Source organism: Gallinula chloropus (assembly GCF_964237585.1).
Source record: "Gallinula chloropus genome assembly, chromosome: 8".
Classification (NCBI taxonomy): domain Eukaryota; kingdom Metazoa; phylum Chordata; class Aves; order Gruiformes; family Rallidae; genus Gallinula; species Gallinula chloropus.
In genome coordinates, this window is record NC_140093.1 from 14,920,875 (window position 1) to 14,934,936 (window position 14,062).

At 51.5% G+C, this 14,062-nt stretch overlaps 1 protein-coding gene across 1 annotated transcript; it reads right to left on the reverse strand.

Annotated features, from left to right (window-relative positions):
• Positions 1–11,898: 11,898 nt before the first annotated feature.
• Positions 11,899–12,846, reverse strand: SOX2 (SRY-box transcription factor 2; the record flags this gene model as incomplete). Its single annotated transcript, XM_084267287.1, has 1 exon — positions 11,899–12,846. One exon carries the CDS (start codon positions 12,844–12,846, stop codon positions 11,899–11,901), a length of 948 nt encoding a protein of 315 aa, XP_084123413.1.
• Between the last annotated feature and the right edge of the window lie 1,216 nt (positions 12,847–14,062).

Genomic DNA, 14,062 nt, shown 5'->3' on the forward strand with positions numbered 1-14,062 from the left:
GGATTGCCGGGGCTGGGGGCGAGCAGGCAGGACGGGGCAGGGGCTCGGCAGCGCTGTCAGTTCCCTCCGACAAAGTTTGCCAAATCAACTACTCTCCTAAGAATTGCCCTCGAAGGGGCCGACGGCACAAAAGGGGAGGGAGAGGGAGATCCGCCGCCCCGACCGGCTGATCCCAGGCGGGTCTCCTCAAGCGCAAGGAAAAACCCGCGCAGCCCTTAAACTGCGGGGAGCTCCTCGGAGCAGGGCGCAGGCCGGGGGGTCGGGCCAGGGGAGCGGATGCGCGCTGGGATGCGCGTTTTGTCCCGCCAGAAGTCTCGCAGTTTCTCCCTCGGAGCCATCCCAAGGGATCCCTGTCCCCGCAGCTATATATCCCCCCCGGAGCAGGGTCATTGCAGATGCCGCAGTGAAACTGGGAGGGTTTGGATCGGTTGGGCCGGACAAGCGGACTCGGACAAGCAGGAGCCCCCCGCCCTCCACCCAGGGCAGTGGGTGACATGTAGGGGAGCCACCCCTGGGGGGCCATCCCGCCGTCCCCTCCTCGGCACAGGCAGGCTCTGGCACCTTCCCTGCCACATCAAGGCGTGCGCAACTTGCAGTCGCCTCCAAACTGTTGGAGGAGGAAAAAAAAAAAGAAAAAAAAAAAAAAAGGCACGTTTACAGGGCTGGCAAGAAGGTGGCGAACCGCAGCGCCGAGAGCCCAAACCCCCCCAGCGCTCCCCGCCGCCGGCCCCCCCGAGCCCGTAGCTGATGGAAGGGGGGGGGTCGGGGAGAGGAGCGAGCGAGGGGCGAGCGCGCCTTGGGCCAAGCACTAATTTGGTGTGTACGCTTAAGCCTGCCATCTGAAGTGCTGTATAGCAACGAGGGGAAAGGGGTGTATTTGCGACTGGAAGATTTAGGTTGTTGCTAGGATGTGAGAACAAAAAATCTTCAATAAGTCGGGGAGGAGGGAGGACGGGGCAGTGGGGGAGGAAGGGGGGTTACAAGGTTTGTCACAGGGAAAAGTGCAGACATCTGCTGGAACTTCCATATCTAAGCTGTTCATTTACAGGAGCCAACTTCTGAAATCTCCACAATTAGATCTGCATTGTTCTTTCTCAACAACACTGCCTAGAAAGAAAAGGTCTTCTCTGTCGGGGCCAATCCAACGAAGCGTTTGACGTTATTAAATAATAAAGCGATTGTGATTTACATTGTTGTTCAGAAAAAGGGCCAATTATCCACTGTTATGTTGCCATAAAGATCATATTAACTCGAATTAGTAATCAAACAATATGCTAGCGTTAAAAGTATAGAGAGGACAACGCGACCGGTCTTGTTGCATCCTCACTTCTCCTTGTAAAACCAGAAGCATAAATACACTTGAAAGAGGCGCAGAAACTTCATCCTTAACGGAGGAAATGTGGGAGAGGTACCAGCATTTGTGATTAATGGTCCCCCGTGTTGATTGTTTTCAATTAATTCAAAGCCACCCAAATCTCGCATTGATTTTTCTGTTTACAAATTAATTCTTCTCCCGAATACCGCAGGAAAAGTTCCACAACGCTCCGCGAATCGGGAGTGGGGGGTTCTGGTGTAAGGTTGGAGTTAGGATTAGGATTTTGGGGCGCGTTTTGGTTTGTTTTCAGGGTACGTTTTTATAAGGCGTTTGAGCTCAATGCAAAGGCAAGCCTCACCGCCACCAAAACGCAACCCCAGCCGCATCCTTGCACTCCAGCAAATTTCCCCCTGCCATAATCAAATAATTATTTTTTTATTAAAGCAGTTATTAGGTTTATAACTCATTTGCCACTTAAATTTGTGCAACCAACCAAGGCGATCTAAATAGGTTTGAGTTTCCCCTTGGGTCCGGGATGTAAGCGGTAAGAAGGAGGATTAATTATGGGTGTGTGCAGCAATAGGACACAAAGGCTATCAAGTAGCGCGGGGGAAAGAAAGTGGGAAACCCGGCGCGGGGAGCAGCAGCGGTTCGCACCTCCTTCTCCCCGGCGGTGCCGGACACCCTGCGCACACCCAGCCCGGGAGGGACGGGACACCCTCCCCCCCACAAAGCTCCAACTATCCTTTTTTTATCATTAAGCAACGACGGGGCGAAGGTTGGCGCTGGGAGAGCTCCAACTTGTTGGCAATAAATAAGGCGCTGTCAGGTGATGCTCCGGCGGAGGACCAGAGACTACGACGTGTTTGAAACTTCCCGAAAACAAAGTGTAAACGATCTGTATTTTTCATATAGGCGCATCGATATGATCTCTTCTCTCCTATCTAGACAAGATCCGTTCTTTTGTGCGCGGGATGACAAGATCTGACCCCCGGAAACGTGCTCCAGGCACCCACCAGCATCTGACTGTTATTTCTAATGTTATTTATTGCCAACACGTTTTGTTATCGGCTGGGGAGGGGTAGGGGAGTGTAGGGGGGTGGTTTACTCGGAGTTCAGGTAATAACAAGTTAGCTGTCAGCTTCTCCCGTTTAGCGGTATTCAAGCAAAGATTGCCTTTGCCAAACTGTTCCAGGAGCTGATGCTATTTGTTACCACGATTAGGGGAGAAAAAGAACTTTCACAGTAACATGAGTTTTTATAAGCAAACGCCGAGCAATTTTCCTCAGCGCAATGCATCAGCAAGTATATCCAAAAGAGCTTAATCTACTTCTCGCAGGATAGGTGCAAGAGGAATCAGCGAGGGTTGCTCCGGGATGCCATGAAAATCCCGGCTCATTGGCTTGGCCGCGATAGGACGAGGCACATTAAATGCGAGGCGGAGAGGGACAGAATCAATCAGCCCCTTGGCTGAGGAGTGAGCCCTCGCTCTGGAAATAATTTCGAATAAAACTTGAGTAACCAAGTGTAACCATCTAGCTTCCTCTGAGCAGATCGACGAGGAGGGGGGGAAAAAAAGACGGAAATCAGTGAAGAAAAAACAATCTGGACTGAATTAATAGGAGGGCAAAGTTTCTATCCTTGTATAAGTATAATATATTAAGCCAAAAAGGAGACAGGTTATCTCTAAACAGGATTAATATGCGTTCGTGTGTAGGATTAGACCACCTCATCCATTTAAAAACAGTGTCTCTTCTCCACCCCACACCGTTTTATATATATCTAAAAATAGGAGGGAAAAAACCCAAATAAAACAACCCAAACTTTTCTCGTTAGGAGCACTTGGGAAACTAATTTTATTAATCGAGAGTGTAGTTTAGTGATTTTTTGTTTTCCAATCAAATGCAAGTGATGGCCCTGAATGAGCTGCCTTGTGAGGAAACGGGTCATTTTTTAAAAACTGTGATCAAAACAGACCTGTCTTCAGAGAGAGCACAGCAGATTTAAATGTTGGTCAAAAGGAGTCACAACTGTTCATTAAAAGCAAACCCTAACTAGTCCTAATGTATAGCCATTTTGTGAGCTCAGGACTGTGGAAAGAGGCGAAAAAAGTCTGAGAGTGTGAGCTGATGCCGTGCTGGCTGGCAGTGTGTGGTCTATTGTAGGGAATGTGCTTTTTCCACTGAACAGAGAGCCCCCCTCTTTTATTCCCCAGCTCTACTGCACCTGCACTGGATCAGGGAGCTACTGCCATTCACCACATCAACAGAGAAGACATCTCTGACAGCACTCAATTCATTACATTTCTTCCTGCTTTTCAAACCAACACACACACACCAAAAAAAAAAAAAAAAAAAAAAAAAAAAAAAAAAAAAAAAGTATTGCCAATCAGTGCCGGGGGGGCAGGGAAGAAACCTCACAGTACTTTATATTCGCCGCTCATTGCGGATTTCATTAGTCAGAAAACTCACTTCTCAGCCAGTTACAACTTTTTCTTTCTTCCTTTCTTTGCTCAGGGGGCTGCTGGAATGGAAGAAGGAGCTGGGGAGACTGTCACCTCCCTCCCCGCGGCCGGGGGCGGCTCTGCGCCGGGGCCCCCGCAGCCCAGAGACCAGAGCGAGGGGCCGATGTCGGGTGTCCCCAGGAGAACGAGCTACAAGTTTATTCAGAATTGGTGGTAGCAGAGCAGCTTGCTCTAGGGAGACGGGGAGAAAGAAACCGCCAAAAAGACCAAAGTGTCCTTAAGAATCCGAGGGGGGTTTTAGCGGCGTTCGGGGGGGGAGGGGGGCGGGGGAAGTGTGGGGGGTGCGTTACCATGGGGGCGCGGGCGGCGGGGGGCGGCGGGGCAGCTCCGAGGTCTGCGGCCACCACGGGGAGGGAACGCGCCGGCCGTCCTAACCCGGGGAGAAAGTTGTTACCGGCAAAACTCCTCCGAAGGGACTCCGGGGAATTTAGGGTTAGTTTGGTTTCTTCAAGAACCGTTTTGCAGGAGCATTTGCAAGCAAAAGAAACCGAGCCGAGGGGTTTAGATTCAGGTATTTGATCTCGCCGGATCCAGACATCTAATTGGAGTGGCCTCAGCGATTGAAACCGTGTTAATTCCCATTGTTCCCCACTCAGATCCCTTGGCCCTTCACCGCTGGGCTACACTGCTTTTCAAAATCCAGAATAAAAATCTTTCCATTTGAAACAACAACAACAAGAAAAAATTGTCCCCGTCTCCGTCCCCCATTCCTGGCTCATTTTCCTCTGTCGCGAGCAAAAGCAAATACTCCTGGGTATTTTTTTCCTCAGACGCTGGCAAAGCATCACACCCCCTCAGTGGGATCTTAACAAAAATAAATCACAAGGAGCTCTTGCCTACCTGAAAAGTAGGAGGAAATCCGATTGTCTGGTTTCGGGTGTAATGTTTGTATCGATAAGGAAGACACTGCCGTCTCAGAAACGAGACCCAATTAATCTATGGGTTTCTTTACATCAACCCCAGTTCGCATGTGTGCTTTGGAAATATTGATTCATGTGACAGGAAAGTCGCAACTACTGTGTGTGCATAACATGGGGAGGACACGGAGCGAGAACCCGCAGCAACGCAAACCCCACTCGCGGGAGAGCCAGATTGCTTTTTAAGCTAAAACTAATAATTTCATAACTGATTCACATTCAATCTGGCGCCGGTGACGTCACGGGGCATTAGCATACGAGGAGGGATGAAGCCAGTGTGGCTGGAGTTGATAAGGTGCCTCCTGAGGAATTCGCTGCTTGTTTTAATACATTAATTATTTCTCTGTCTTCCGCAAGTTTTGCAATTTGTAAGAGCTTAAAGGAACCATCATTCCAAGAAATGCCAGAAAGACATGTTGTGGAGCTTCTTCCGTGGCACCCGCACCCGGGGCAGGAGCCGGGCAGGCGGGGGCAACGCGGGGACGAGCCCTGGCCCCGCTCTCCAGAGCCCCGACTCTCGCCCTGAACGCAGCCAGCCCGCCCGGCCGCCCTGCAGAGCGCTGCGGGGTTTACTTCTAATTAGGCTGGACCCCGATTAAGCTTCGCTCGCCCGGCCGGGTGCCCCCAGAACCAGGGAGCTCTCCGCAGGAGGGGAGGCAGGTCTGCAGGATCAGGCCCGCAGCCCCGGGGGGAGTCTGTGTGTCCCGTGGCACCCCTCCGCAGACTCCCTGCGGGAAAGGCTCTGCAGAAGCCTGTTACTCTCCAGCACTCGGTGGGATTCCTCCCTTCACCCCCTCCTGTTAATCACGACTTTCGGGGAAAAAAAAGCGCCCACACTACGTCATCAGCCCTAACTGCTGCGGAGATGATGGGGTCACCAAGGTCCTGGGGCGGGGGAGCTCGCAGGGGGCCGGGCCTCTTCTCCCGCTCCCCCAGGGCAGCAGCCCAGGGCGCAGGTCTCCGCCACCTGCCCGGGAGCGGGGGCACATCCCGGCCGGGGGAGGGGGCGGGGCAGCCCTGTGTCCGCTGTTGGCTTTGGAGACAGGGACGCGCTTTGGAGAGCCGAGAGGACACAGCCCAGCTCCACGTCCCGCTGCCACCAGAGCCCCTAGGAATCGGCGGCATCGTCGCTTGGGCCCCACCGAACTCCGCCGGGCCCCGCGGGAGCAGCCGGGCCCGTGCGGTGCCCCTCAGGAACACACACACCACCACCACCTCTCCCCCCCCTCAAACTCCCACCCCTTGGAATAACCGCTGAGTGACTTGGGTCTGAAACGCACTTGGAGAGAGAGAGGCTCTTGTATCGGAGAAGGGGCGGGGGGAGGATGGATGCAAAAAAAACCGCATAGAAATCCTAAAAGAATTTTTAAAAAGAACATTTTAAAAATTGCATAAACCCACGCTGTAAAAGCTCTCGTCCACATGGCAGAGATCCTGCGAGGCTGCACGGTACCGAAGAGAAACTCCGGGAGAAACTTCCCCGGCCCGGCCCCGCTCTCCGCGCAGCCGCCCCTGGCCGGGACCCCCGAGCACGGGCTCCCCCCGCCGCTCCGGTGTGTGTCGGTGCAGGCGGCTCCCGCAGGAGAGCCGGGCCGGGAAGGATGGACCTTCCCGTGCAGTAAGTGTCCGAGCCCTGCTCTCTACCAACCTTGTTAAATTGTAAGGCAAAATCACAGCTCTTTTCGACGCGCCCCCTCCCCCCGCACGCACAGGCGCACACGGGTACAAACACGCGCACGCTACACACGCACACTCACAGACACGCACACGGGGCTCAGCCAAAGCGAATCCTCTGCGTATTCCAGAAGCAAAGCACGAACAGCATCACGGCAAGGTCTGGGGTTTTGCTTTGTTCCCTCCCAACCCCGCTCCGCCCGCCCGGCACCTGCCAGCGGAGACAGCTCCGCCGAGCTCCGAAGCGCGGAGCGAAGCGTCCAGCGCGGCCGGGGCGCGGGCACGGTCCCCGGGCAGAGCCGGCCGGGTGCCCGGCGTGGTGCCGGCCCGTGGGACGGAGCTCGCCCTCCTTCTCTCGCACGGTCAAATGTGCAGCTCCGAGAGTTTCCATCCCTGGGTTCCGTTTCTTTTCAGCTCGCAAGTGAAAAAGCCCCCACACTCACTTCAGCGCTGCTCGTCCTCGCCAAGTGAATTGATTCCTCAAAAGCAAAATAGTACCAAACTTCTTGCAATCCCCCGTGCCATCGTCAGAAAAACTGATTTTAATTACCAAAACTAAAATAGCGGTGGTGCTAACTAGCAGGCGATCAAACCGCAATCAAACTTCAATCTCTGAGCAGTTAGCTATAAACTGTCAGCAATTGAAAAGTAAACCTGGTGCACACAAAGGCTCTGTTTAATTTTCTTGTTGTAATGGCTCTAAATGAGGACCCCATCACTATGCAGTTAAGCGGTGTTGCTTGTCCCCCTGAGGCGCTGATCAGTTCTTTTTAATGTGAGAAAACTGGCAGCTCGAAGCCCGTCAATGGAGCTCCCACAACAAAAGTCCTGAAAAGCTGAATGAATTGGGTTTGTAATTACTGCTTCCCTCTCCCCCCTTGCAGCTTATCTCTTATTCATTCAACATATATTATTGTCACCTAATCGCACACTCCCAACATTTTTTTTTAGCATCTAATACTGCGGACATGTTTGTTGTAGAAATTAAACAAAATAATCCTCCCTTCTCTCGCTCCCCCCACTCCCCCCAAACAACAAAAATGTTGAAACGACAGTGCCAGGCGATGCTGGCTGGTGTTAAAAACGCAAAGACGAAGCTCTCCTGCCATCTAAACGTCAGCATTTTGCACATATTCTCGGAAGTCTCGTACACACCGAAGCAGGCTTTAGATTTTAATATTTGAGTTAGATCAGGATTTAAATAACTGAAGTGTATCTAATCACACCTATCAGTAATGGCCCTCTTTCTTTCAGTGGGACCTATATTATATACTACTTAAACTGCTGAGCTATCTACCTCCTATTCGGAGACAGATATACAGGTCTGCTACCCGTTGGAGACGAGGAGGAATTAATCTGTAGAGAGAGCACGGGGCTGCGGCGATCACCGCCATCCTCCATGTCCCGCACGGCACCGGTGGGAATCTCAAAGAATAAAAAAACATGTTTTCAGCCAAGAAAAATCTGATGGCAGCCGGCAGCCGCTCGCCCCGTCGTTGGAGCAGGGGCTGCGAGGCAGAGAGAGCCTCTCCCCAGGTCCCCCACCGCAAGAAGCTGTCGGTTGCAGAAATAAGTACAGCTATTACAACCAAATCTACTAACAGTCTAAATAATTAATTGAACCATTGCTCTTTGACCCTTGGAAAGTCCAGTAGGGACCCGTTTGTAGTAATAATACCCCCGAATGAGCCCTTGTCAAATATTCATTTAGTGGTTAATGTGAGCGATTTCCCCCTGGGACAGTCTGTAATACCAGCTTCCCAGCTTTGGCAAGAAACCCTGCTAATCTACCTCTCCAGTCCCGCAAAATATTTTAACACCCCAGTCCTTAAAAAGCCGTAAAAAAATCACAGGGGAAACTATAATCTTATCCTCGGGTTCATTTCGGTTCTGTACAAGGTTAGCAAAACACTACACTGGCGCTACTTGGATGGAGCATCATCCTGGCTGTAAAGCACACAACAATTCACCAGAGGGAAAACACGGAGAACCCAGCTCTTCAATAACCAGAATGAAAACATATCCACGAGCTCTGCTGCACGTTTCAGCTGCCATAAACGAAAGCCCAGGATAATGGCTGAGGTGTAAATGGGGTTATTGAATGTGTTGAATTTAAAATTAGCAGTGGACAATGGCGTTCCTCCAAGTAACACTTTAAAAATTAAATCGTTCAGCTGTACGTGTAAAATGCTTTCAGTTATCCTCTCTAAACGGATAGATGAACCGAAGGATGGATGGATGGATGAATGGATGGATGTAAGGACGTAAGGAATCTGTCCAAGGGAGATCAGGTTTCAACAACATATATTCCACATCGTACTCCGAAATGTAGGCTTAAACAAATTGCCCATATACAAAGTTCCTGAATTCACTAAGCCTGAATATGTGGCTTAGTGCCTTTTGTTTAATGGTATTAGCTCGCCTTCTCTATGCGAATTGTAAAAGGACCAACATTTCCAACTACCCCCCTCGAATATTTTAGTTAGCACTTCAAAAAGGGGCCAGGTTTTATTGCTGTTAATTGGCTAAGATTCCCTTTTTAAAAATGGAATCGCGATATCGATTGGGCTTTTATTCCTCGTTCTCTTTTCTCAGCGAGAAGAGCGGGACTGGGAACGTGGGCTCGTTACCACGTGAATAATCCCCAGACGCATTGCAAACGTTCACAGATCTTAAAAAGAATGTTTTACTCGTTGCATTAACGTAAAAGAAATATAAAAGGTTGTGAATCTGCAAGAACTGCTGTGCTGCCCAAGTACCGCGACGGTGCAGAGCTAAAAGGGACAAAGAGAACTAAACTGCAAAACAGGCAGTGAGCAAAACTCCTGGCAATGTTAGTTTTCATCTGGGCATCAGGCTTCAAGGATGGAGGCCAGAACTGAGCCTAGGAAAAAGCACTGCGGAATAAAAGCCACAACCAGCCAGGTAACTTTTTTTTTGTGGGTTGTTTTTTTTCTTATTCTTCTTCTTCTTTCCCCCTCCTGCCTTGTTTCTCCCCGAGCTAAAGCAGAATTAAGTGACCGATAAGAAATGCTAGAGAGAAAAGCTGAGCAACACTTGCCCCATGCCGGGGTGCCCACTTTATGCCTTCCCTAAGCCAACCATCACATTCTTTCCTTGCCATGCACAACATGCCATTAGCAGAAGACACGACCAGTTTGCAGTCACAGTGGCCCCAATTTCGTATTATTATTGCCATCATTATTATTATCTCCCTCAACGCGCGTCTCCCAAGGGAAACCGCAGCCGCGTAGCAGCACCAAATAAACATTGGGGCTTCGAGGGGAGGATCGCGCGCTGCCGCAGCGGCTGCTCGGCTCTGCTGCCCGACGCCCCCTGCCCCTGTCCTGCCAAGGGGCGACGGGCCCCGTCGCCGGCCGGAGCGCGGCCGCAACGCGCAGCAGCGCGGAGCCATGTCCTCGGCCATTGCGGTTACAACTGTACAAAGTAAAACTCTACCTGGCAAGGATGGCGGATCTCTCCTCCTATTTGGCGGGCGCCACCGCTTTCCTTTGGGGCCTGTGACCGGCTGCAGAGACTGTCCGAAACGGGGCTACACCGCGCTGGCAATTTAAGAAATAGGATTCAAGAAAGAGCTGTGATAAAGCGTGAAAGTCTTTGGCATTCCATTGTTTTTGTTTGTTGGTTCCCTTTTTTTTTTTTTTGGGGGGGGGGGGGGAGGGTTGTTGTTGTTTCTTACCTTAGCCCGGCCGAGCCCACCCCCGCCCCCACCTCTCACCTCCTCCTGCGCTGCCCAGAAGCCAGGAGAGGAAAGTTTGGGAAGTCCGGAACAAAGGGAGCGGGGAGCGCTCAGCCCCCTGCCAGCGCTGCGCTGCAGCTGCAGCCGCCAGGCCGGCCGCGCTGGGGTTCCCAGCCATAAAAAGCCGTCTCCCCCCCTGCGTGCCCAGGAGGAAGAAGGCATCGTTGGGAAAAGAGAAAAATAAATGATCTGTATATGCAAGCAAGGCGCCCACTCGCAGTGCCCCTGGCCGGGCTGCCGCTCCCGCGCCGGCTCCGCGCCCTGCCGGCCCCGGCTCGGCCCCGCCGGAGGCAACAAGTGGTGAAAAGCAGCCGAGTCCGAAACCTCCTTTAACCCATCGCTCCCGGCCTCCTCGGAAGGGAAAGAAATTGGGAAACCAGCGTCTCACTCCTCATTCCCGTCCCACCACCCCCCACACACACCCCGAAGGCGGCACAGGCAGTTATTCCATTAAAGCTACCGTACTTTCTCTCTATATATACATACATATAAAAATATTCATGCGTTACATATATTGCTGCATTATTTATCGCACTCGGTTGGCTACGATGATACTTTCAACTGCATGAATTATTTAAAAAACATCTTGCGTTACAAAAATAAATCCAAGACTCAAGCGGAACTTCAGTGTCCATATGTCAAAAATTTATTTATCTCAAACTGTGCATAATGGAGTAAAAACTTAACTTGAATATGTACCTGTTATAAGGATGGTATTAGTTCAAATATATACATGGACTGTCGGCAGACTGATTTCAAATAATACAGAGCCGAATCTTTAAAATACAACTACGAAAATGAGGAAGAAAAAAAAAGAACTTAAAATATCATCACAATAAATTTACAGAAATATTACAAACCATAAGAAAATATTTCAAACACAGTAATTTCAGGGTTTTGTGTTTTGTATTTTTTTTTTCCTTTTCTTTTCTTTGAACAGGATGAAGTCTGGAAACAAAAAGTTATTATAAATTAACAAACGGCGTGTGAACCTGCATGGCAATTTTTGCTTTTTAACAAGAAGTAAAAAAAAAAAAAATTTAGTACAATCTAAACGTTTGCCCTTTTACAGCAAACCAAGCCCATGGTTCGCAAGTACTCATCCTACCGTTTTTGTCTTTTGTACAATTTCTAAAACAATTTAAATGTCCAAATGCTGTAAAATAATTTCCTCTCCTCTCACAGCTGCTATAAATTCAGCTGCCAAAGCCACAATGCTCCAAGTAGACTCTATTTTTAAAAAATAATTGGCAAATTCGCGAGGGTTTGGTTGGTTTTTTTTTTCTTCTCCCTATATTACCAATGGACATTCTGATTGCCATGTTTCTTTTGATAAATACTGTACAAAAGTTGCCTGCAAATATTAAAACATTTTCCTCTTCGCTCTTTGAGTCTAGCTCTAAATATTATTGGTAAAGACTTTTGCAAACATTCTGCAAAGTTCCTACCGTTTTCACTAGAACTTTTTAAAAGTTTTGTGTAGTTGCTTCCCCTCCGAGATCTATACAAGTTCCTTGTCGGTTTAATTTCTCCCCCCCTCCCCTTTGCCCCCCCTCCCCCCCGAGTTTTCTCTGTACAAAAATAGTCCAGGAAAAAAAAAAAGTCCAGAATTTCTAATAAAAGTTTTTTTGTTGTTTGTTTTGTTTAGTTTTCCTCCCTCCCCCCACCCCCCCCCCCCCGCTCCCCCCCCCCCCCCAGCCCCTTTGTCTTACATATGTGATAGAGGGAGTGTGCCATTAATGGCTGTGCCAGGAACAGGTGCACTCTGGTAGTGTTGGGACATATGAAGTCTGCTTGGGGCAGCTGGTTCTGGTACTTCAGCACCTGGTAGATACATGCTGATCATGTCCCGAAGGTCCCCAGCTTGGCAAGGAGCCCTTGAATGAGACGAGGAAGTGACTACGGGGGGACTGGAGCTGGATTCCGTCTTGACCACCGAGCCCATGGAGCCCAGGGCCATGCCCGGGGTCCCTTGCTGGGAGTAAGACATGCTGTAGGTAGGCGATCCGTTCATGTAAGTCTGCGAGCTGGTCATGGAGTTGTACTGCAGGGCGCTCACGTCGTAGCGGTGCATGGGCTGCATCTGTGCCGCGTTGTGCGCGTTTAAACCCGGGTGCTGCGGGTAGCCGAGCTGCTCTTGCATCATCCCATAGCCTCCGTTGGTCCAGCCGTTCATGTGCGCGTAACTGTCCATCCTCTGGTTCACCCCAGCTCCCAAGGTGGCCCCAACCCCTACCCCAGTCGTCATGGTATTTGTGCCCGGTGCCAGTAAGCCCCCTGGCAACGTGTACTTATCCTTCTTCATGAGGGTCTTGGTTTTCCTCCGGGGTCGGTATTTATAATCCGGGTGCTCCTTCATGTGCAGAGCTCTGAGCCGCTTGGCTTCGTCAATGAAGGGTCTCTTTTCCGCCTCGGATAAAAGTTTCCACTCCGCCCCGAGCCGCTTGCTGATCTCGGAGTTGTGCATTTTCGGGTTCTCCTGGGCCATTTTCCGCCGCTGGCCGCGGGACCACACCATGAACGCGTTCATCGGGCGCTTGACCCGGTCCGGGCTGTTCTTCTGGTTGTTAGCGGCCGAGTTGGAGTTGCCTGTGCCTCCCCCCGAAGTTTGCTGGGGGGCGGGAGGTTTCAGCTCGGTTTCCATCATGTTGTACATTCAAACTACTTTTGCCTGGAACCAGCCTTGAGCAGAGAAGCGAGGAGCAGCCGCAGCGAAGTCCCAAGCCGGACTTTTTTTTTTTTTTTTTTTTTTCCTAGGGAGGGGTAGGAAAGGGGGGAGGGGGACTCCCCAAAACCACACTTGGATCAAGATCAGGATCTTCCTCTTCGCTGATGGATTAATAATGCCAATAACTGCTATTATTACCGCCGGAGCCTTGATTTTAAAAAACTTCTTCCTCCTTTTTCCCTTTTCTCTGCCTGCCGCGCTCTCTCTCTCTCTCTCTCTCCACCTCAGTCTTAAAGAGCCAGCAAACTACTTTACCCCCTTTTGCAAACACACACACTCTCTCTCTCTGCCTTGACAACTCCTGATACTTTTTTGAACAAGTTAATAGACAACCATCCATGTGATGGGGGCTTGTCAGGGAATAAATGTGTTCGCCCCGGCCAATCAGCGCGCGGCGGCTCCGCCACTGAGGACAAGTCTCTACCCCTGGTTTTGCATGAAACGGGGCGGGGGCTCGGAGCCGCCGGGACGGCTCGGCGGGGGAGGCGGGCCCGGAGGCGGCCCAGGCAGCCACTGGGAAGCCTTTGTATCTCCCCTTCCAGCAACAGGTCACACACGCCTTTTGGAGGAAGTGGGTAAACAGCATTGTTGCTACGTGGGTTTTTTTTTTTTTTTTTTAAAGTTGGTGTTGGCTTGGGGATGAGAGAAGCCATGGGGGGAGAGGAGCGGGCAAGGCTTTCCCCCGGCCCCCGCTTCCCTTTGCCAGTGGCCCTGGGAGTGTGCGGCGCTTGCCCTGTCCAGACCGGCCCAGCGTGTCGAGCCCTGGCCGCCGTGGGGTCCCCGTGAAAAGGGAGGGCTCCCCCGACCCCCCTCCAGACGGGTCTTGCGCGGCGTCTCTCCGGGGCCGTCCTGCTGCCTACCACCGCCGGAGAGCCGAGTTCGCACCGCACAGCCCGGGGAGAGGCTGTGCCCTCCTCCCGGCCTTCCCCAGGGCCCTGCTCTACTCCAGCCGCGGCACACAACGCACAACCCTTCCCTCCAGCCTCCGGCCTCGTAGGATGGGAGGTGTCCAGTGCAAACACAGCCCCCCCCAAACGCCATCCCTGCAGAACACAAAGCCAGGCAGGGACACCCTCTGCACGGGCTGGGGAGGGGGCCGGGGCGCGCCCGGACCCGGCGGCGTAACGTTACCCAGAGCCCATTG